At 39.0% G+C, this 21,301-nt stretch overlaps 1 protein-coding gene across 2 annotated transcripts; it reads left to right on the top strand.

Annotated features, from left to right (window-relative positions):
* The first annotated feature begins 7,455 nt into the window (after positions 1 to 7,455).
* On the top strand, positions 7,456 to 17,757 carry CHMP2B (charged multivesicular body protein 2B). 2 transcript variants are annotated; one of them, XM_052704000.1, is made up of 6 exons: positions 7,456 to 7,603; positions 10,601 to 10,692; positions 12,919 to 13,113; positions 15,374 to 15,476; positions 16,279 to 16,385; positions 16,554 to 17,757. In XM_052704000.1, the coding sequence occupies exons 1-6, from the start codon at positions 7,570 to 7,572 to the stop codon at positions 16,665 to 16,667; spliced, it is 645 nt and encodes a 214-aa protein (XP_052559960.1). In that variant the 5' UTR covers positions 7,456 to 7,569; the 3' UTR covers positions 16,668 to 17,757. The 2 variants fall into 2 exon arrangements, with proteins under 2 accessions (XP_052559960.1, XP_052559954.1); XM_052703994.1 differs by lacking the exon at positions 7,456 to 7,603 and adding an exon at positions 8,457 to 8,571.
* The last annotated feature ends 3,544 nt before the right edge of the window (positions 17,758 to 21,301 follow it).

The raw sequence follows: 21,301 nt of genomic DNA, 5'->3' as shown, positions 1-21,301 counted from the left end.
AGAGGTTGTGGATGCCCCGTCCCTGGAGGTGTCCAAGGCCAGATTGGATGGGGCCCTGGGCAGCCTGGTCTAGCATTAAATGGGGAGGTTGATCGCCCTGCATGTGGCAGGGAGGTTGGAGATTCATGACCCTTGAGATACCTTCCAACCCAGGCCATTCTATGATTCTGTGATTCTGTGTTCTTAAGTTTGCTTCTGACATGTATCATCTGTCATCTTTGCTCTTATTGCTGTTGAAAAGACATGCTGCTAAAAAGATCTTTCAAATGCCTTAGGGTTTTTTTGCCTTGACACCTTAGCACAGACAGTATGTGAGGCTTCTTGTTTCTTTGCATAGGCCAGACTACTGATATTCATGCATTATTTTTTATTATAAAGGGAATGTGTGTTTATGTTTCATGTTTAACTCCTAAGCCAAAGCAGTTCTGCTCCTAGATAATACTGTAATGCAAATAATGAACAGCAGTAACATCATGCTGAATTTCCTAGGTTTGCAATGCATGATTTTAGAACTACTTGTAGTGTTCTAAACATTATGCACTTGAACAGACGGACATATTCTCATATCTGGGCCTAATTGAATTATGAAGACTGGGGGCTTGCCATCTACAAGAAGGGCTACAATGAGGATCCGGGGAACTACAGGCCTGTTAGCCCAACCTCAGTGCCATGGAAGGTTGTGGAGCAGATTGTCTTGAGGGAGGTCACACAGCATGTGCAGGACAACTGGGGGATCAGGCCTAGCCTGCACTGGTTCACAAAGGGCAGGTCCTGCTTGACCAACGTGATCTTCTATGATCTAGTGACACGTCTGGTGGATGAGGGAAAGGCTGTTGATGTAGTTTACCTAGACTTCAGCAAAGCCTTTGACACTATTGCCCACAGTATTCTCCTGCAGAAGCTGGCAGCCCGTGGCTTGGACAGGAACACTCTTGGCTGGGTAAGGGACTGGCTGGAGGGCTGGCCCAAAGAGTGGTAGTGAATGGAGCTGAATCCAGCTGGTGACCAGTCACAAGTGGTGTTTCCCACAGGACGGTGCTGGGGCCTGTCCTCTTCAGTATGTTTATTGATGACCTGGATGAGGGCATTGAGTGCATCCTCAGTAAATTTGCAGAGTAGACCAAGTTGGCTGGAAATGTTGATTTGCCTGGGGGTAGGGAGGCCCTACAGAGGGATCAGGACAGGCTGGAGAGCTGGGCTGAAGTCAGTGGGATGAGGTTCAACAAGGCCAAATGCTGGGTCCTGCACTGTGGCCACAACAACCCCAGGCGACGCTACAGGCCTGGAACAGAGTTGCTGGAAGACTGTTTAGAGGAAACAGACCTGGGGGTATTGATTGATGCTCAGCTGAACATGAGCCAGCAGTGCACCCAGGTGGCCAAGAAGGCCAATGGCATCCTGGCTTGCGTCAGAAACAGCATTGCCAGCAGGAACAGAGAAGTGATTGTCCCTCTGTACTCAGCACTGGTAGGCAGCACCTCGAGTACTGTGTCCAGTTTTGGGCCCTCACTGCAAGAAAGACATTGAGGCCCTGGAACGGGTTCAAAGAAAGGCAACAAAGCTGGTCAGAGGTCTGGAGAACAGGGCTTATGAAGAGCAGCTGAAGGAGCTGGGATTGTTCACTCTGGAGAAGAGGAGGCTCAGGGGAGACCTTATTGCTCTCTATAACTTCCTGAAGGGAGGTTGTAGTGAGCTGGGGGTCGGCATCTTCTCTCGTGTGACTAGTGATAGAACTAGAGGGAATGGCTTCAAGCTGCACCAGGGGAGATTCAGGCTGGACGTTAGGAAATGCTTTTCTGAAAGAGTGGTCAGGCACTGGAATGGGCTGCCCAGGGAGGTGGTGGAGTCACCAACCCTGAAAGTGTTCAAGGAACGTTTGGACATTGTGCTGAGGGACATGGTTTAGTGATCCGTGGATGGTTGGACTGGGTGATCTTGAAGGTCTTTTCCAACCTTGGTGATTCTATGATTCTAAGTCTTGATGTATTAAATCTTTATGTATGGTTGGTTACAGCTTATTTAAATATAACAACCTCACCGAAATGTAGCACTTTTTCCTGAATAATGTACACTAAATTTTTTCTTAGATGCACATACAGGTAAGAAAAGCATTACCAAAAAGGGCTTTTATTTAGGACCAACATATTTGCGTTAAAGGCGGATTATTTGGAAACAAGTTACTGAGCAATGCTGAATCAAAATGACTACACTCAGCCATAAATTTACGGGACCCTCTAACTACCCAGGGTAATAAGTCTTGTATATTATTACTGGGAATTCTTTCAAAACCCAAATCATTTTTAGTTTGCAGAGCTCTCTAATTTATTTTCCATGGTTGGGAGGAATCTGCTGCTAAACTAAAAATACAGTTTTATCCCCCCCATTATCTCCATACATAAAGAGCCACAGAGCTTCAGGCTAGAATTAACATGAGATAGGCTATGATGACTGTAAGAACATTTAGCAATCCCTGTTGAGTTCACACTTTGTAATAATAAATATCCTCTCCATAATCTCACACTTCCCTCCCCCTGCCCCTTTAACTTGATGCCTTGAGGAGTGTTTGAAGCTTATGATAAAATACTAACAGTATTTACCTGTTTTGTTGATAGCTTGGGCTTCCGTTTCTCCTTGGGCAAAAACATTTAAAAATACAGTATTTTCAAGTAAATGCTTTTAAAAGTATAACCCTTGATTTCAAGAATGCCCTACAGAAAAAGTTGATGTCCTACTGCACTTGATTATTGAAGCAAAACTAAATCTGCTTGCATATTTTATAATGAAGTTTCTTCTTTCACCAAGGAAGAACCTTGCAATCAGATGTGAAGGTTAAAAAGGATGCACTCTGCAACTCAAAAGCATTTTATTATCACCAATCAAGGTAATAATTAAAACCAGATTTCTCTAAGGAGGGACTAGACATTTAATGGGTTTTACAAAGTCCCGAATGTTATGCACGTGCTAAATGGTGCAAAGAACTTATGCTGTATTAAGATTACAGTGAAAGTAAAAAAAAACAAAAAAAACTAAGGTATAACCTTGCATATGTAAATATCTCTATATATTTTGATACACTGTTTTCATACAATGCTAAACTTTTTTGCCTGATTACTATAGTAAGAATTATTACAGTATTATTACTATTTATTATTTAAATATTATTTATTACTTAAATATTATTTATTACTAAAATAAGAATTTGTTTTCTCACCGCCCTGCTAACTCCCCAACCCCCCCAAAAAAATTATTTGCAAATATATCCAAGAATAGAAAGTTATGATGGAAACAACATCCTTCAAATGTTCAGAGATCCAGCTGACCAAAAAAGGCTTCATTCTATACAGTAACATCTCATGTTGAAGATACTACAGTTTCCCACTTTTTTTTTAAATTTCGTCAGAAGCCTGTGAAGCAAATTTAGTGAACTACCAGGCAAACCATTGACATCACAGAACTCCTTATATGAACAGACAAATTCAGTCTCCACAGATGTCACACAGTCCTCACAAGAACAAAATAAATCAAATTATGATTCCATACCTAAATGTGTACACCTTCTCTAAACTGCACATCTTGTAAGGCACAGACGAGTAGCAGTTCTTTGAAAAGTGATCTATTTTAGACAGACAAAAGAAGAACCAATTATTTGTGAGACTAACAAAACACTGTTTCACATACACGCCCAACTCAACTCATATTGTGAAAAGATAACAAGACTGAATGTCTTGTTTTCCATCTTTCATATTCACTTTGACAGAATTTTCTAAAATTTATGAAAAATATCTTCCTGGGAGGTGAAGTCAAAATGTTTTAAAAATAAACCATGTTTTAAAATATAAACCATTTTAAATAGATAACCCACTGATTAATCTTGTAGTTCACTGACTTCATTCCCATCACAAGCTGGCTTATTCTAACATTTTTTTTACATGAACAAAATTCAGTAATTTTATTTGTAGGCCATTAAATACTTTTTGTTACTAAATATACCTTTAAATTTAATTTCAGCATTTCTGAAGCTTTCATACCTATATATTTACCAGATGGAACTCCTCCTCTTTTCCAATGAATGAGGTACTTTCCAACTCTTGTGAGCTTTGCAGAAAAATTATTGAAAAGTTGTGTGACCTTTAAGATGGGAGTAAGATGCACGATTTAAAACTTTTTTTTCTTTTCATACATAAAAATCATTTAAATTTGACCAAGAAGAGAGAAGAATTTCAGAGCTATAATACCAGAGAGAACCTGGAGCATCTCACAGCTGCACCATTTCCACTACTCCTCTCAATCCTCTCCATTCCCTCCTCTAGGACCTTCTTCATTTACTCCTACTGTTTCTGCCTTTTAAATTCTTATTCGCAAATTTCCATGCAGGCTTTTTGCTCCATACACACCTTATACAATGGTCACTCATCCTCTCTTGCACTTTTCCAGATCACCTTCTTCCTAGCTAGTCACAGCCTGTTCTCACTGAATACCTTGCCACCACCTCCCTGCTCTGCAAAGGATGCTGTTTTCCATGTTACTAATGAGTGCAATTAGAGATAACATCATGATACATGCCAACAGGCTTCAAGGGAGTCAAACACATAAATAAACCATAACTTTCAGTCTATGAAATAGTTGATTCTTGCACAGGAAAAAAAAAAATTCAAGCGTTTAGTTGAGGTGCAACTTAAATTTCTACAGGCACTACAGTTCTTTTCCTGATGTTTGCTTTTACTCCCTTTCCCAACTCAAACTATCTTTGCATTTCAAGGTGTAAGGTACATAAGCCTTTACAGCATGATCTCACAAACTCCTAGTTAGATGTGTAGCTGATGTGCCTGTTTTCATTGGAGTTTCTCCATGATAAAGCGTGTGCAAGCCTCTGTGGGACTTGGCATGTACCCAGTTATTGAGGCCCCAAAGACACTTATTTTTACAAACTTATTTTATGCTTTAAGCATTTCATATAACAATACATTTATACAGTTCTTTGATCGTTTATCTGTCAGGTTCCTCTAATTTTCAGTTTACTCACTTCATTCTTTACTACACATGGCCCCATTTAATTTTTTTTGTATCTGCAGATGAGGGCCCAGAATAGATCAAACAGAGTTCTGAATTTGGGTCATTATTCACAAAACATCCCAAGACAGCCTGTCTTAGCTTGTCAGATAAAGTTCACTTGTAAAGTTTCCCTCACACTAGAAATGAAGATAAGGAGGTCTAATAATTTTCATTAGACTAACTGATACAGTCAGAAAGCTTCAAAGGTTTGAAGCACAACCTTGAGAGTAATCTCAAAACTCAAATTCACCTCTATTTTTTTTTTCCTCCAGGTGTGTCAGAGGAGTATTTTTCTGCATCAGCCTTTATATCAAAAGTATGAAAAAGGTATGACTTGCAAGGGTATCTCCACATCAGTCATTCTGTCTGAGAACCTGAATACATTCAGTTTTAAGTAAACTGAACCTGGTCACCTGGTTTAAATTAAAAATGTGCTTGAATATTTAAATGGATGGCAGAGTAGCTTATGTATGCACACACACACAGTTATAATTTTTTGTACTTCCATTTGAACGTGCTCAATTTTAAGTTCATACAGAATCACACCATCCTTCCGAAACCCTGCCCTGCAGAAGAGAGCACTTTGGCCCTCATAAATGCACTTACACTACTTGTGTTGATCATATCTGTAAGATAGAGTGGGCTAGGGCAATGGGAGCCAGCTGGCATCAGCTGTGCCTGGAACAAGGCGGCATCTAGACCCTTTCTACAGAGGCCATCCCCCTAACCAAACCTTGCCACCTACACCCAATAAACAAGCAATAACAAATCTGAAGAAATTAAATTTTTCACACCTGCAATATATCACAGTCCCCAACCAACTAGAGAGTCGGCTCCCAGCCAGTTCTCTTGAATGTTTTCATCAATGATTTGAATACAGGAGTTGAAGGTATGCTAGAGAAGTATGCAGATGACAAAAGTAGGAAGACCTGTTGACTCCTTCCAGAGCAGAAAGGCCTTGTGGAGAGATGGTGGCAAATCAGAGGGCTGGACAGTTGCCACTTACATGGAGTTCAACAAAAGCAGCACAGAGAGCAGGGCCTGAAGGACAAGGTGCATAAAAAGCAATTGAGGTCCCTTGGTTGGTTCAGAGCAGAGCAGAGGAGCTGAGGGGTGGCCTCACGACGGCTGCAGCCCCTTATAGGGAGCGGAGGGGCAGCACTGAGCTCTGCCCTGTGTGACAGATACAGGGTTCGAGGGAACGGCATGGAGCTGTGTCAGGGGAGGGCAGCTGGGGGTTAGGGACAGGCTCTGCACCAGAGGGTGGTGGGCATGGAGCAGCCTGCCCAGGGCAGTGGGCATGGCCACAAGTGCCAGAGTTCAGGAAGCACTTCAACATCACTGCCAGCCATAGGGTTTGGATTTTGGGTGGTCCCGTGTGGAGTTGGGAATTGACCTCAGTGATCCCTGTGAGTCCCTTCCAGCTTGGGATATTCTGTGATCATTGTTTCCCTCATCACAAGACAACGTTCAGGAAGAAATTTTGTGGAAAAATGATTTTCTGGCTGCACAGCTCATTAGCTCATTTGAAGAACAGCGTAAACTGCTCAGTCTTTCTCTCAGAAAAGTGGGGAACTGAATGTCCATCACAAGCTCTCTCCTCCCCTTCATCTGTGCATTTTTAATGCCAGAATTTCAGTTGTGGTGGCTAACTCATTTCTAAGCGATCGGATGGAACAGATAGTAGCGGACATACAGAAATAAACTTGCAAAATGTGCATCGTTCACCTTACAGCGAACTGTTAAAACTCACAGTATTTGATGTCATCATGCATGACCTAGATTTCAGTGTAGCAACTAGCTACTTGGAATTGATTTTCCAGAAATACAGATTTTAAGTATCACTGTCGTAAAATCCACATAAATCTTTACACTGTTGCTATGCTATTCCAAGAGATTGTTTTTCCATGCGAGGTTATAAAAGCAAGCAGGGCTGATCAGGGACCATAAGCACAAAGACAACCTGGAAAGGCATTATGTCTAGATGTCAAAATACACTTCTACATTACAATTGTTTGCTTTTCCTTGCAAAACACACTAAAAAAAAAAAAAAAAAAAAAAAAGACTTTCAACCAGTATTAAATATTCATGTACATTCTTCAGCTATGATTTTATTTTCTTATTAGTTGGTGTAGACATCAGTTAGCAACAGCTACGCTGTGACTACCTTATTAAAAATTGAGGATTGTAATTAGACTTTGAAAGCCAGAAACATTATTACTTTTTACACTCTTCTCTCTTGTGCCCCACGGTAGCTACGAATAGGCAGCAGATGCCCGCTTCCCGCACATCGTGAACACAGACAGCTCGGGCTGCAGAAGGCAGCGGCCGACCCGAGCCGCCGCCGCAGACGAGGGAGGCGGAGAAGCGCCGCAGCCCGGCCCTGGCCCGCCCCTTGCCTTGGGGAGGAGGAGCCGGGCGCTGTGAGCTGTCGGGCCGCTTCCTGGTCACCTGAGGAGGAGGAAGGAGCCCGCTGAGGCTCAGGGGTCTCCGGCGGGCTCGGGACCGGGCGCCAGCATGGCTTCGCTTTTTAAGAAGAAGACTGTGGACGGTGAGCGCGGCTGACGGCGCCCAGGGGAGGGCGGTGGCGGTGCCCTCGGGGAGGCCCGGGCCCGGCGTCCCGGAAACTCGGGGGGACTCATCGGGAGGCACCTGGGGGCGGAGGCGAAAGACGCCGTGCCCCCCCACGGGGCGGCTGGGCTACGGGTGGCGGTGGAAGCCGGACCCCGGCGATCCCCTTCCTGTGGGTGCCGGAGAAAAAGAGAACAAACGCCGTTCGTTGTCAGCGAGGGAACAAAACGAGCTGTAGGGAGTTGGTGGAGCCGGAATGAACAGAGAGACGAGTCGTGCTGGTCCGGGGAACGAGGGTTGTCCGTGGTGTAGGGGTGGGCGGCTGAGCATCGCTGTGCTCCCCAGCAGAAGGCTGCGGTCGCTGAGCTCCCTGATGCACTTGTGCTGTGCGGGCCTTCCGACAAGTTGGTCTCGTCATTTCCACAGCCAGTCTGTGGGCACAGTGTTCAAACAGACGCAGCAGTGACCTTCTCGAGAGTAAAGCCAGAAAAGATTGCTTACCTCACAAGGAAGTCCTGCTTGCAGCTGTCAGCTCTCGCAAAAAAGCATTGCCTCGTGTAGCCAACACCCGGGGCAGGGGCATGCCGGGTGTGGGCACAAGCCCCCAGGCTGGCTGCATGGTTTGGCGGATGCTTTAGCAAGGAGCTGGACTTGATGATCCCCAGAGGTTCCTTTCAACCCCTGTGATTCTGTGATGTTCCTTGCCGGATCATTTGGGTCTTCATTTGAAAGCTGCGTGCCAAAAGTGACGCTGTGTGCCAGCCAATTGTACTTCACACAGGAAGAATACGTATCTGCTCTCGTTCCTTCCCATTTCTGGTGCACAGTCTGTGGGGAGGAAGGAGGAGATGACGCTACATTCCCATGACGGCACCAGGTCAGGCCTTGCCAGCCATCTCTGGTCCCGCCGGTTTGCAGGAACAGAGGTGTGCCCTCTTGCCCACACAGGTGTGTGAGTGCAGGTGCTTCCTAGGATGGCCATCAGCAAAAGGAACAAAGCTAGGAACTTGCTTCTCACTTTGCTGTGTAGCCGATACAAGTTCTCGTCCCTCATTTGCAAAAACAAATGGAAGAGCTTGTAATTGCAAGCAAGCATTGTTTTCAGTGTGTTGCTGTCTTTAGTTTAAGCTATGCTGTGAGATCAGAGAGGAAGAAAACAAGCATTGTGCTAGCCCATATGGTCTCATGACAATTTTATTTCTTATTGTCCTGAAGTTCCTATTTCTCAAGTTTTCTTTTCTAAAGGAATTTAAGATGCTGTAGTTAGAGCAGGTAGTCTTGTACGTAGCTGTTAAACCTTTTCTTTCATTTTCACGCATGCAGCTGTCCAAGTAATATCCATTTGTCTGCCTTTCAAATTACTTGCCTGTAGCATTGTATTCACAAATAATTCTCACTGCTGCTTTGCTCATGTGTAGAATGTAGTGTTATGTTCTGTATCATCTTTCAGCTCTTTGTTAATGTCCATTGAAAACTCCGTTTCCTGAGGATGATCTTTATGTAGTTCTGGGAGTAGTGGTAGCACTGCAGAAGGGAATCTGTTTTCACAGAGTTTGTTTGCAATATATGTTTATTTGGTTGAAAACATTTGGTGGGAGTGGGCAATGTGTATGTACTTGCTGCTGATGTTTGTTTGTTTGTTTTTTAAATTAGAACCTATTCAAGGTTGAATTAATTTCAGCCCTGGATGTTTTACAGTATTTCTTAATGGGAGAAAACAGAATCTGAGTATTTCTTTGTACCTAGAAAAATTGATGCCAGCCTTAAAAAAAAATAAAAATAATTAAGAGTGGCTGTGTATCAGCAATTAATCTTTTATATCCTTTATGGCTTTATTTCTGTTCATAACTATCCATTTGCACTGATTTTTCTCATGCCTAAGCCTTTTTCAGTACTGTAGCAGAACCCCATTGTGGCAGTCCTTCTGTGGATTAGACACAAATTTAAGTGATAGTGTGCTCCTGTTAAATTTCCATGCAAAATTTATCTAGTAGTAGATATATGCATTAGAAATAGATGAATCTCCTCCTAAAAGCACCAGTTTATTTCCTTTATAAAGGTCAGAGGATTCTGAGTCAGATGCAGGCCTCTTACCTTCGCCCAGGTGAATCACATCTATGCACCTGCTGTAAATTCTAACAAAAGTTAACTGCAACTGGCATGACTGATGCCCATATTTTAAGAAATTCTTGCTTTTACTAAGTGGATATTACCAATTAGTAGGCAGAATGGATGGAACATCTGTGGAGGATGTTACATTTCTTGTGATAGTGTTCAAGCATCTGCTTACTACATCAGTTGTAGTACACCAGAAAGCGTTACGCTATAAAGTCCTCCACTTTTGTACTGAAATACTCTTAGCCAGTTATTAACTTTTGGGAAAAATGTAAGAATTCTTGCTTCTTGGTCTGTCTTAAAGTTGAGTTGTAGAGATGTGTTATATTTATGGAGGAAAATAATCATCTTTCTTGAGCCAAAATAAGGTCAGAAAACAGATCCTGGGCTTCCATTTAAAAGCATCTTCACTGCATTAGTGGTTCTGAGAGCACCATAACTTCTCTGGAATCATCTGTATTAGGTTTCTTCACCTGACCTCCCTGTTGCAGTTAGGTCTGACTTGTTGACAAAATCTGAATTCATACTGAATATGTTAATCCTGAGTTACAGCTGAAACTTGCAGAAAAGTGTCTGTATCTAATCCTTACTGGGTGGTTAAGGATCTTGCTGTGGTGCAGAGGTTATGCTAAGTTGGGTATGCTAAGGCCTGTGCTGTTGAAGCTATGCTATAGTTACACTGTGTACATCAAATTGTATGTTGCCTGTATTTTCATGTATTTGAGTTGCTGATAGTTCTGGTAGCTGACTTTGTTTTGAACGAAAAGCTGTCCAAAATATAACATGTGTGCAGAGTGCTTGGCAGACAAGATGTTTATATACTACTGAAAAGTTTTCCTAGCTGTAAATATTTTTTTTCCAGATATAATAAAGGAGCAAAACCGAGAGCTAAGAGGTACGCAGAGGACTATAACCAGAGATAGAGCAGCACTTGAAAAACAGGAAAAACAGCTGGTAAGTAGAGCAGAGAATTTCGTTTTAAAAACAAACAGCTGCTTAACGTAACAACTTGCAAAGTGCTAAAGATAGTGCTCAATGGATAACAGTTGAATGCTGAAAAAATTGGCTTCTCCTTTTTGACTTTTCAGTTATTAAAATTTTGTTGGAAAACAATTTAAAAGTGATTCTGATGCTCAGTCTTTAACATAGCTAGAGAAAGAAACAATGCATTTGGATTTAATCACTACATCCACATTTTTTCTCTCCATTTTTAGCATTCTCTATCCTTCAGAACATGATATTTTTTCATACTAGGCTTTTAATCAATGGTATAGTAATGGAAAGATTACTGATAATATACTGATAAGATAAATGATGTTTATGCTGACAGTTTTTCTGACTGTAGGTATTATGAATATCTGTATAGCATTATTCTTCTTGTTCAGCTAGAAGTTTCATAAAACTAGCCAATAATGTTAAAAATATTTGCCTAAATTAAAACTTCTTTAAAACTTCATGTGTGGGAGCTATCATGTATTCAATGAATGGATGCTGCAGCTGTGTGGCAGCATAATTAGATAAATGGATGTGACAGGTGGTGTGGTCTGATGCATGAAGACATGGTCTGACTGGGAAAAGCTACGTAAATCCAGGCAATGTTTCAGTAGCTGCTGAGGTGGTGTTTCATGACAGCAGGCCTTGAGAGCTAAAATGAGGTCACGCTGTTTCTTGAAGCTTTACAACAGGTAGTTTGTAATAGATTACTCACTGATAAGGCTTTTTCAGTAGGAAATATTCTAATTCTAAAAATACCTTAATTTTCATGATTATTTGGGACATTAAATTCTATCAGAAATTTTTTTGATATTTGGGGGGATAAAAATGAACTTATGTCTTCAAAAAAAGTTAAAACATGCTCTTCAGTTAAGACAATTAATGGAGATCAAACACTGCTTTGTAAGAGTCAGGTCCTATTTATCTATCAGTCAATCTCAGAACATTTTATTATGTTCTTTCCTCTGAAAGAGAATCCCTGATACTATGCAGACACTTCTATTTCAGTTCAGGAACCCAATATGACTATATTCATTTTATTTTTTTCAGAAGAACCTAACTGAGTTGGATAAACTAGCCCCAAGCCACTGAAAAAAAAGCCAATACTGTATTGCAGCTTGCTATCCAAATTCTGCAAAGTTAAGAATAAAATAATAAATATTTTATTTGGTTTATTATCTGGATTATTTGTAGTGATGTAGCAGTGATTGATTTTGGTTTATCTTTCAAAAAAGTCAAGTAATAAATGCTACTTAGTACTCTCACTGAGAGGATCTTTATTTGCAGATGTTTGCTGTTAAAGAATTCAGTCTAAACTAATCTCTTCAGTCATTTGCAATATTTGAGGTATGGAAAAAACCAAAATTCTGGGCCTACTATGGAATTTTGTTTTTGTGGTCTCTGTGAGCTACAAATCAAAAGACATAATTTAAAAAAATCCCTGCTAACAGAATTATTTGTGCCAAACTTTTCCCTGGTACTTCTGTACCTGCAGTTTCCCTGAGCTGAAAAATAAGTTTGTTTCTTGTTAGCCAGTAGTGTCTACGTTAAGTGCATGTTGCTGTAGACAAACCATAGTGCTTTATTATGTGATAAGTTCAGGTAAGTGATGTGGGCAAATAGAGCCTTTGTTTCCTATCTTTATTTACTTATTCCCCCAAAATTTATGAGATTATCTCTAAGCTGAAGAACTAGCAGAGCCTATGGCCTCACTGTTTCTTCCATGGGCAGTGCAGCAGGAGTGCTAGTAAATGCAAGAAATCAAAAAAGATTAGAGTCATGGCACTAATAATTGGCTGGACATAATTATTTCTTCACTTTTTTTTTTTTTTTTTTTTTTTTTTCAAATGTTACTCCATACCCAGACACAGAATTGAATATTCTCATAGAAATTAATGTGACATTATATAAAAGTTGAAGTGAAACCTTTTGGGAAACTGTGCCACCATACTACCTGATTCAGTTTGGGTTTTAAATACAAAGCTGTCCTGCTTTGTATTTATTCTATGAAATAACCTTGACTAACCTCGGTAAAAAATCAGTTAACTGTTGATATAACTTAAAAAATCCTGGGGAAAAAAAAAAAAAAAAGCAATAGGAAATAGTTAACACTAAAAATTCCTGAACTTGGGACTTTATTATATTATTTGAATGTTTGTTTTTGTTGTTTGTTTGTTTTCTTAATAGGAATTGGAGATAAAAAAAATGGCTAAGACTGGTAATAAGGAAGCCTGCAAAGTTCTGGCCAAACAGCTTGTACAACTGCGGAAACAGAAAAATCGAACGTATGCTGTTAGTTCTAAAGTCACTTCTATGTCAACTCAAACAAAAGTCATGAACTCGCAGATGAAGATGGCTGGAGCTATGTCAACTACAGCAAAAGTAAGGTGTTACAAGCATATGCTGCATTTTAATGTAAACGTGGAGGCATTTTGCATGCAGTTACTAATGGAATCAAGCGTAGTGCTTACTACCATCAACAGTGCTGAGGATACAGTAGGGGAATATAATTTGATTTGTATTATGAATTCTTTGTCCAATTAGTCCTGCCAGTTAGAGCCTAACTGGGAGAACCTTCTTGGTTCAGACATCTGTCAAATGTTTGCATGATAAAATTCACCTTTAAGACCAGTGAAATGGCTCTTCCAGTGGATAAAAATACACCACCACCACAAAAACGACAGGCAACCATGCGATTACAATTTTTTGCTTGTATGTCATGTCACAAGCAGTTTTTACTGGGGATAAGGTGGGGAATGCTTCATCTGGAAATCAAGGCAGTGTGTAACAGGAGCTTTATAGCTTGTGTAAGGTAGGTTATTACTTGAGATGATACATTGCTGAGGAAATTTAATCTGGGGTTCCCGGTCATTTTCAGTCTCTGTGCTCTAAGGAACCAGTATTGTATTAAGTTTTCTCACAAATCTTAGGTCATAAAAGACTCTGAAAAATCTCAGTTATCACAGTCTTATGAACTGTTTCCCATTTCCTTGAACTGATAAATAAGGAACTTTGTTTTGGCAGCAGGATTGTTCAACTTGAGATATAGAAAACAGAAGATGCACAAGTAATTACAGATAAATAGTACTTCTGTCACAGTCTGAGATAAATCCAGTTACGTGCCTTGCAGCTTAATGCAGAAAGTAATTATTGCTGTGAAAAAAATATTTAGAGGAGTATGTGGCAGAAACGAACCCATCCAGTGATGAAGTTGTAGCTCTGCAGCAAACTTTATTTTTCAGGATTAACCCACAAACAGGTGATGTGTCTGACTGCACGACCAATCAGGTTAAAAAGTTTACTGAATATATTCCCTAAGAGTCTTGCATGGGAACAAATTGATCTTGCTTTTTAATTAATTATTACATCAGCAGAAAAATAGATGCAATCAGTTGCCTTAAGAGGGACAACAAATACATGAACGCGAAACTTCCAAAATATCATCAAAATGGATTTTAGCCTCGTGTGGCACTAATTTTGGATAAAGTCCAGTGAGTAGTCACCTGTTTTTTTTAATCATGGGTCTGACCTCTATTTGCTAAAGATACATAAATCAATGTAGTACAAGTATTTTTTTTATATTCATCTATGAGTAGAAGAATTCTAAAGAACTAACACCCTACAAGTCCAGAACAAGTTCTTCAATTAAAATAATAAGAATAGGGACACAACCTTTGAAATTCAGGTAATGTTTGAAGCGTACTATTTTATCATAATTGAGATGGTGGTCAGGCACTGGAACAGGCTTCCCATGGTGGTGGTTATGGCACCGAGTTTGCCAGAGTCCAAGAAGCATCTGGACAACATTCTCAGTCATATGGTTTGATTTTGGGTGATCCCGTGTGGAGTCAGAGGTTGAACTTGATGATCCTTACAGATCCCTTCCAGCTTGAGACATTCTATAGTCACTTGAAGCAAAATCAGAAGTAAAGAAGTAGTGCTTCTATGAAGTAGTAGTGGATGTACTGGCTAATTTAAGGGGTGCTATCAAGCCAACTGTTACCTTCTTGGATATACTCTTTCATTTATATTGCTCACACCTATATTTGGGTTTAGACATCCCGTGAGAGATGTAGAAGCATGCTTTTTATAAGCAAAGACAGCTGGGTACTTCTAGTAAAACAGTTGATCTGTACTCAATACAAGAGTTCACTGTAAGCTAACGTGAGCACTTATTTGCTTTTCACAAAAAAAAAGAATCATTTTTCCATGAAATTGTATAAGGAAATGATTGCAATTTAGTGTCTGTCCTCTAGTGGTGGTTGAAATAAGTGTTCTTCAACCAAATAAAAAACCTACAACCATTTACCTCTAAAATGTATAGACTGCAAGTAAGGAAATGTTTTCCCCTTCTTTTCATTAAGATCAGGCAGATTTTTCCAAGTATAAAGGTGCAAGAAAGGCACATTTAAAAGAGTTTATCTATTAGTTTAGTAGAAAGCAGTATTTCTTACTAGGTGCAGACTGTACTATCGATCTATGTGTCTGCAGTACTCCTAGCATGTGAAAGAACCAAAAAACATAAAATTTTGACTAAATTGTTTATTTTATTAGAGAAGTTTTATTCTTTCTTAATGCATATATTGGCCTTTATTACTGTCTAACTGTATGATAATGGTGACTTTTCCCCCCATATTATTAGACAATGCAAGCAGTTAATAAGAAAATGGATCCACAAAAGACACTACAAACTATGCAGAATTTCCAGAAGGAAAATATGAAGATGGAAATGACTGAAGAAATGAGTAAGTTCTGCATTTAGGGAAAATAGCTAGCTGCATCCCATAATTCCTTGCAAGGTTTAAACCAGTATAGAAATACAGATGTTTGAGGTTTTATTTCTCCAAACAAAGAAAGTGATAGCAAGTGAAAAGCAAACAAAACTATAAATGTCTGAGCAGAGAGGCTGCCTTAGACTTTTTGGTAGCACTACTTTAGTAGCACGTTAATCCATTCCTTCTTCATGTGAAACACTCACCATACTTCCAACAGGAACATACGGGAGGGGGAAAGGGTTTGAGACCACTACAAGGCTTAATTGGCATAACCTAATAGGAGGTCATGGAAAAACTGCTTTTCCTGTAGTTGATCATTCTGTATATGGTTTTTGTTTTGGACTGTTAGCAATTCAAGTTTAACTGAGAAATTATTGATCATCTCAGCTTTATGTACATGCTGATATGGGTTTTATTTATTCAGAAATTAGGTAACAATTCTGCAACTTATTTGGAAGAGGGAAGGGATTTTTAGGGAACTGTAGATGGTGTTTTGAAAAGAAAATATTTTAAAACATAGTGGAGTGGTAATAGAACAACTGAGCTATTTCACTGAAACCAAACGTTTTTACAAGAGCAGTCATATTGTATTGTGTTATACCTCCCCACAGTTGCAGGCTTTGCAAGGCGGAAGTTAGAATACCATCTCTAATATACTGTTGCTTTTTCCTGGTATCTATCTTACTTAGTGGTATTTTGGGAGGGTAGAAAAACAGCAGTAGATTTTTTTAGTCTCTTTGCATAATGTAATGGTGTTTTTTTTTCTTCTAAGTTAATGATACTTTAGATGATATTTTTGATGCTTCTGATGAAGAGGAGGAGAGCCAGGATATTGTTAACCAAGTGCTTGATGAGATAGGAATTGAAATCTCTGGAAAGGTATGGGTATTATGAATTATTTCACATATTTCTTCCCTTTCATTGATTTTCACCACCCCCACCCCGAGTATTTTTTTCTAACATCCTTTATTTTAAAGTCCTGTTCTAGTAGTCAGTTTCTTATAAATGGTATTCATTTGATTAAAGAAAGTTTCTGTCTCTTCCTAGATGGCCAAAGCTCCATCTGCTGCCAGAGGTTTACCATCTGCATCAACATCAAAAGCTGCTACCATATCAGATGAGGAGATTGAACGACAGCTCAAAGCTTTGGGAGTTGATTAACTTGATGGCAATAGTCTGCCTTCTAATTGTTCAGCTGCAGACAGATGTAAAAAGTGCAAATACTTTGTCAATGCAACTGATGCCTAGGAAAACTCTGAAGCTGCAGAAATGATATCTTCAAACTGATACTCTGAAGGGAGAAGGAGACCACTCTGAATCAACTGATAGGGAGAATAACACTTGCTGTGTCCATTGCATGCCATTGTCTTGAGCAGTGGACTGGGTAGGGATGTAGCTCTAATGATAAATTTATACACGGTCTGAATTCATTCTCTGTTGAATTCAAAGTTTTCTTCTCAGTTCCTTTTCTGTCCTTAAAATTGGCAGTTCTGTAGCTGGTGGTGTTATCTCCTAGGATAGCACCTGTATAATATATATCATTTTTATAAATCTATTCCTATAGAAGAATTATTAGTCTGTCATCTTGGCAGAAACGAAACTTCACCTTTACTCTTAGCTGAAATTATTTTGTTTTGATGAGAAATAGCCTTGAAAGTCCAGCAATTTAGGCAGAAAGAAAAAGCAGTTTATGCACTTGTTTCAAGTTTCTGCAGTAACTTTTAGTTGACTAAATAGTTGATTATTCTTTTTGTCAAAGGAGAAGGATACAGTCGTGCAGTTAATTCTACTGGGAAGGGATTTAGATATTAGTGAACTTCAATGCATGAAAGGCACTGATTGAACTCTATTGTACTGTAACCTAACAGTATTCCTGTGCCTTTATGTATATAAATCTAGTATTCTGGATTATTTTTTTTCCAGGATGAGTCATTGAAAGGAGAGTGAAATATAAGACAGTTTCCACAAAACATTATGGCAAGAGCTCTGATCAGCCTTAGTGATGTTTAGAAATGTACCTGTTCAGAAATGCTACTTCTACATCTGCAAAAAGGACACTTGCCTGAAACATTTGTATATATTTTACAGTATTTCTTAATGGGAGGTAACTGTGCATAGTTGAGTTTATTAAGATATAATTGAGCACACTGATTATAAACTAAATCTAATTCTCAGTTACGAGGACAATTTTGGATGATACATGATAATTACTTGTCAAAACACTACAATAAAAGCATTCTACTTCCATTAAGGTTTTTTTTTCCTATGATCTCTTAGCTGTATCAGTTTGATTCTGGCTTTAGGTGGAATACATTTGACTAATGAAATAAAAACTTGACATTTTTAGTAGATGACGAAGTCTGAGAATGCAGTTCCCAGTTACAACTTCCCAGATAGCATAAAGTTCCTCAGGCCCTTACTCTGCTGTAGATTATTTGCCTGGTTGTGCTGGTATAGTGGGGCTGTGCAGCAAACAGAAACAACAAAAGCACTGTTGTTACAAAGAAGAAAGTAAAATACCTCTGAAGATTGAAAACAGAAAAACTTTGAGGTACAAGTTTCTTGAAAACACTGCTGTTAGAGAAAGTACAAGAGGAAACATTAACTTCTGTGCAACTACTGTCGTTGCACCATCTGCTTTACGTTTCAAATCAGCAGAGAAAAAAAGCATAGGTGAATCTTCATATGTCTTTTTTTTGTTTGTTTTTTTTTTTTTTTTACACGGATGTTGATAACAATTAGAGAGAGTAAGGAATGTGCTATTAATTTGTGAGGCAGTGGATATGAACATTTAAGTTTATATATTGCCTATCCCTCTAAAGTGATTTTTTTTAAACAAGTTATTTTGTAAAAATCTAATAAAAGGTTTTTTTTATTCCACAGTGGTTCTGTCCTCTAGAAGTTAGTCCTAAACATCCTTCTCTTGGTGGTTTGTCTTTGCATTGTTAGATCTGTTATCTTGCCACTTTTCAGCACCTGTAAGATTTCTGATACCATTCCTACTGTTGGTTTTGGGGAGCTCCTTTGGGCTCAACAGCTACAAAAGCAAAACTGCTGACGCGGTGCCACTCTGTTCTCTTACTCGGTATCTCTCCTTTCCTTGCCTTTTAAAGTGTGAAAATCCAAGCTTAAAGTCACAAAGACAACAGGTAAGGTCCAAAGCTTTTGAGTAACCTGCTATCCAAATTATACAACTTTTTTTTTTCTTTTTTTTAATAGCCTCATTCTTAAACGTAAATTTACCTTTGACCCAAGCAATAAAGAAGCATAACATTTATTGAGTATTTATGCAAGATGTAAATGTTTTGTCTGTGGGCCTTTGACTCAACATTAAGTACAGATTTTGACTAAGTTTGCGTTTCCTTCCTTTTGAAAAGGAGTTTCTACTCCTAGGCGTTGAAGGACAAAGTGTAATGTGAAGTTAGGTGTAAAGTGTAATTGATTGTATTTTGGTTGAAGACCAAGATTTGTGTCCCTTCTGAGTGAAGTGCATACTTTATTCTTTCAGTAGTTGTTAAAATTGGGTGATGTTAAAACTTCAGTGATGAGCTTTTTCCTGTATCTTTAGTGTCCTTGAAGTACAGTAATGAAGGCATTGCTATTTGGCATCAGAAAGATTGCTTATCTGAAGTCATCATCAAGATCTATGCAGTGTTTCTGGAGACAGTTATCCAAAGTTCTGCAGCCCTAATTAACATGAAAATCTTAGTAGCAGAATAAAGTGTTTGTAGGCTTAGTTATGTTTATTTCAATTATAGTTAGTTACATATTTTGTAGCACTCTGTAACCAAATTACATCTCCCTACTAAGAAAGAAGTTCTTTTAATATTATTTTGAGTAAACTAAAATGACAAAGAAACCAACTCAGTCCCTCATACTCCTTTATCCTTGCTCACACCTTAACAGGAACTGAAAGTCTTCTATCCAGAAAGAACAGCACAATTGCTTGATGCACCTAAAAACAGCTATACTGAGGCAGACCACAGTCCATGTCACACAGAATCCCACTCCACTGTGCCTGTAAGCAGTGCCCAAGAAAACAAAAGAACAAGATAAAGAAAATAAAGTTTGGGAGAGAGATTAGTAGTCATCTATCAAAGTTATTTCCATAGGGTACACAATTTTACTGTATATGGCAGTTTGAGTGGCTTTCTGTTCTGCAGGCTTAGTCACATGAATAAATTGTTGGCACTCACAGTTTCTAGTAGAGGAGTTCCACAATCTAGTCCTTACCACACCGAGAATCACTGTTCTATGTTTAACTTTACACATTGACTTAGTTTTTATATTATGCAGGATGGTGAACAACCTGTCTGCATCTTTTCTGTACAGCATGTAATTCAGTAGATCACTATAACAGTCAATGTACATTACATCTCAGAGATAAAAATCTAGCTTAATTATTCCACTTACCTTTGATCAATAGCTTTGTTGATACTGTGTCCTTTTCTAGATACACTGCCTCCTTCAGATGTGATGATAAGAGCGTACATCACTCAGGAGACAGGTGAACCACAGGTATAGGTATTAGCAGAAGATCTTGTTTTGTCCTATGTTCTACTTCTTGCAAGTTACCTACAGTTACCATTGGCAAAGTAAAAGCAAAAAAAAAAAAAAAAAAAAAAAAAAAGAACCCACAAAACTTCAAAGAAAAATGGCACAACCCATATTTGTTAAGCAGCTACCTAAACTTACTTGCAGGCTTATAAAGCTAACTAAATGTCAGGCATCTGATCTAGGCCTTTTCCCTCAATCAAGAATGATTGATGGCAATTAGCCAGTGAATTATTTGTTCCTAGAGAAAACTCTGAATTGCCACTTTTCTCCAAGTCCAACAGCTGCAGCTGCAGCACATTAAATTGATTTCATCCAGGCTTTTTTTTTTTTTTTCTTTCGTTTTTTTAAACCGATTCTGCTCTGAGATGTTAGTATTTCCATGGTGACAGCTAGATGTGTTTAGGTGGTGACTGCTTCTTCAGTTAGTTTTTTTGTCACTCTTCTGTAACAAATGGCACTGTGTGTCAATTTTCATTTTATTTTGCTAAGCTTCTGCAATTAGCCTTCACTTGGGAGACTTTGTGAAAGACAAGAAATCACAGTTCCATGAATTTCTCTTGAATTAACTTACAGCATGCTAAAGTGAATAAACAAATCTGTACAACTCACAGCTAAAAAAGTTAAGTATTGCTGAAAGAGAACTACAAACAATTATGTGGAAAACTGAACGTGTAAGATTACTTTATTTGGGGAGGAAGAGAACATAGAGGCTTACAGCATCACTAGGAAGCCTTTTATAATCAATAAAATAACTTACAATATAAATAAAACTCATACTTGTCAGTAGTTTCAACATACATACAACACTAGACTACGTAATATCAGAAGTACAGAAATGCATGCTGTTGAGTGCCAGTCATCTCAAATGTGTTTATCTTTTATCCTGTTGGAAAGCTCATGATCTGTCAACACACACACAACTGAAAAAGGCAGAGGTGTGGTCTGTGCTGCTGTGGGTGAGCTATGCTAGCACTGAGAACTAACCCACTAGGGTATATAGCATAATTTCTCCCATTTGAATGGTTAGATTAGCATCTGCTTCTAAATTAAGGGGTTGTAGCAGTGCAATTAATCCATAAAAATATATTTCCAAGGCCAAACTTCCACAGCTGAATAAGCTTATGGTCACAGTAATAGGTGTCAGAGACAATTTAACATGCAAGAGTGTGAAAACACAATTTGTCCATGCTGATTCTAAGTGATCTTGAACGGTAAACCTCTTTGCTTTCTGTGGGCCT

The sequence above is a fragment of the Tympanuchus pallidicinctus genome, unplaced genomic scaffold (genome assembly GCF_026119805.1).
Source record: "Tympanuchus pallidicinctus isolate F22 unplaced genomic scaffold, pur_lepc_1.0 scaffold10, whole genome shotgun sequence".
NCBI classification, from domain to species: domain Eukaryota; kingdom Metazoa; phylum Chordata; class Aves; order Galliformes; family Phasianidae; genus Tympanuchus; species Tympanuchus pallidicinctus.
This window is presented reverse-complemented; position numbering and strand designations above follow the sequence as displayed.

Excerpts from the sequence above, each read along its gene's own strand:
- CHMP2B (XM_052703994.1), top strand. The coding sequence starts at position 8,472 with ATGACGCTACATTCCCATGACGGCACCAGGTCAGGCCTTGCCAGCCAT. Across the intron at positions 8,572-10,600 it reads GTGCCCTCTTGCCCACACAG|ATATAATAAAGGAGCAAAAC; the intron begins GTGTGTGAGTGC and ends TTTTTTTTCCAG. Across the intron at positions 10,693-12,918 it reads AAAAACAGGAAAAACAGCTG|GAATTGGAGATAAAAAAAAT; the intron begins GTAAGTAGAGCA and ends TTTTCTTAATAG.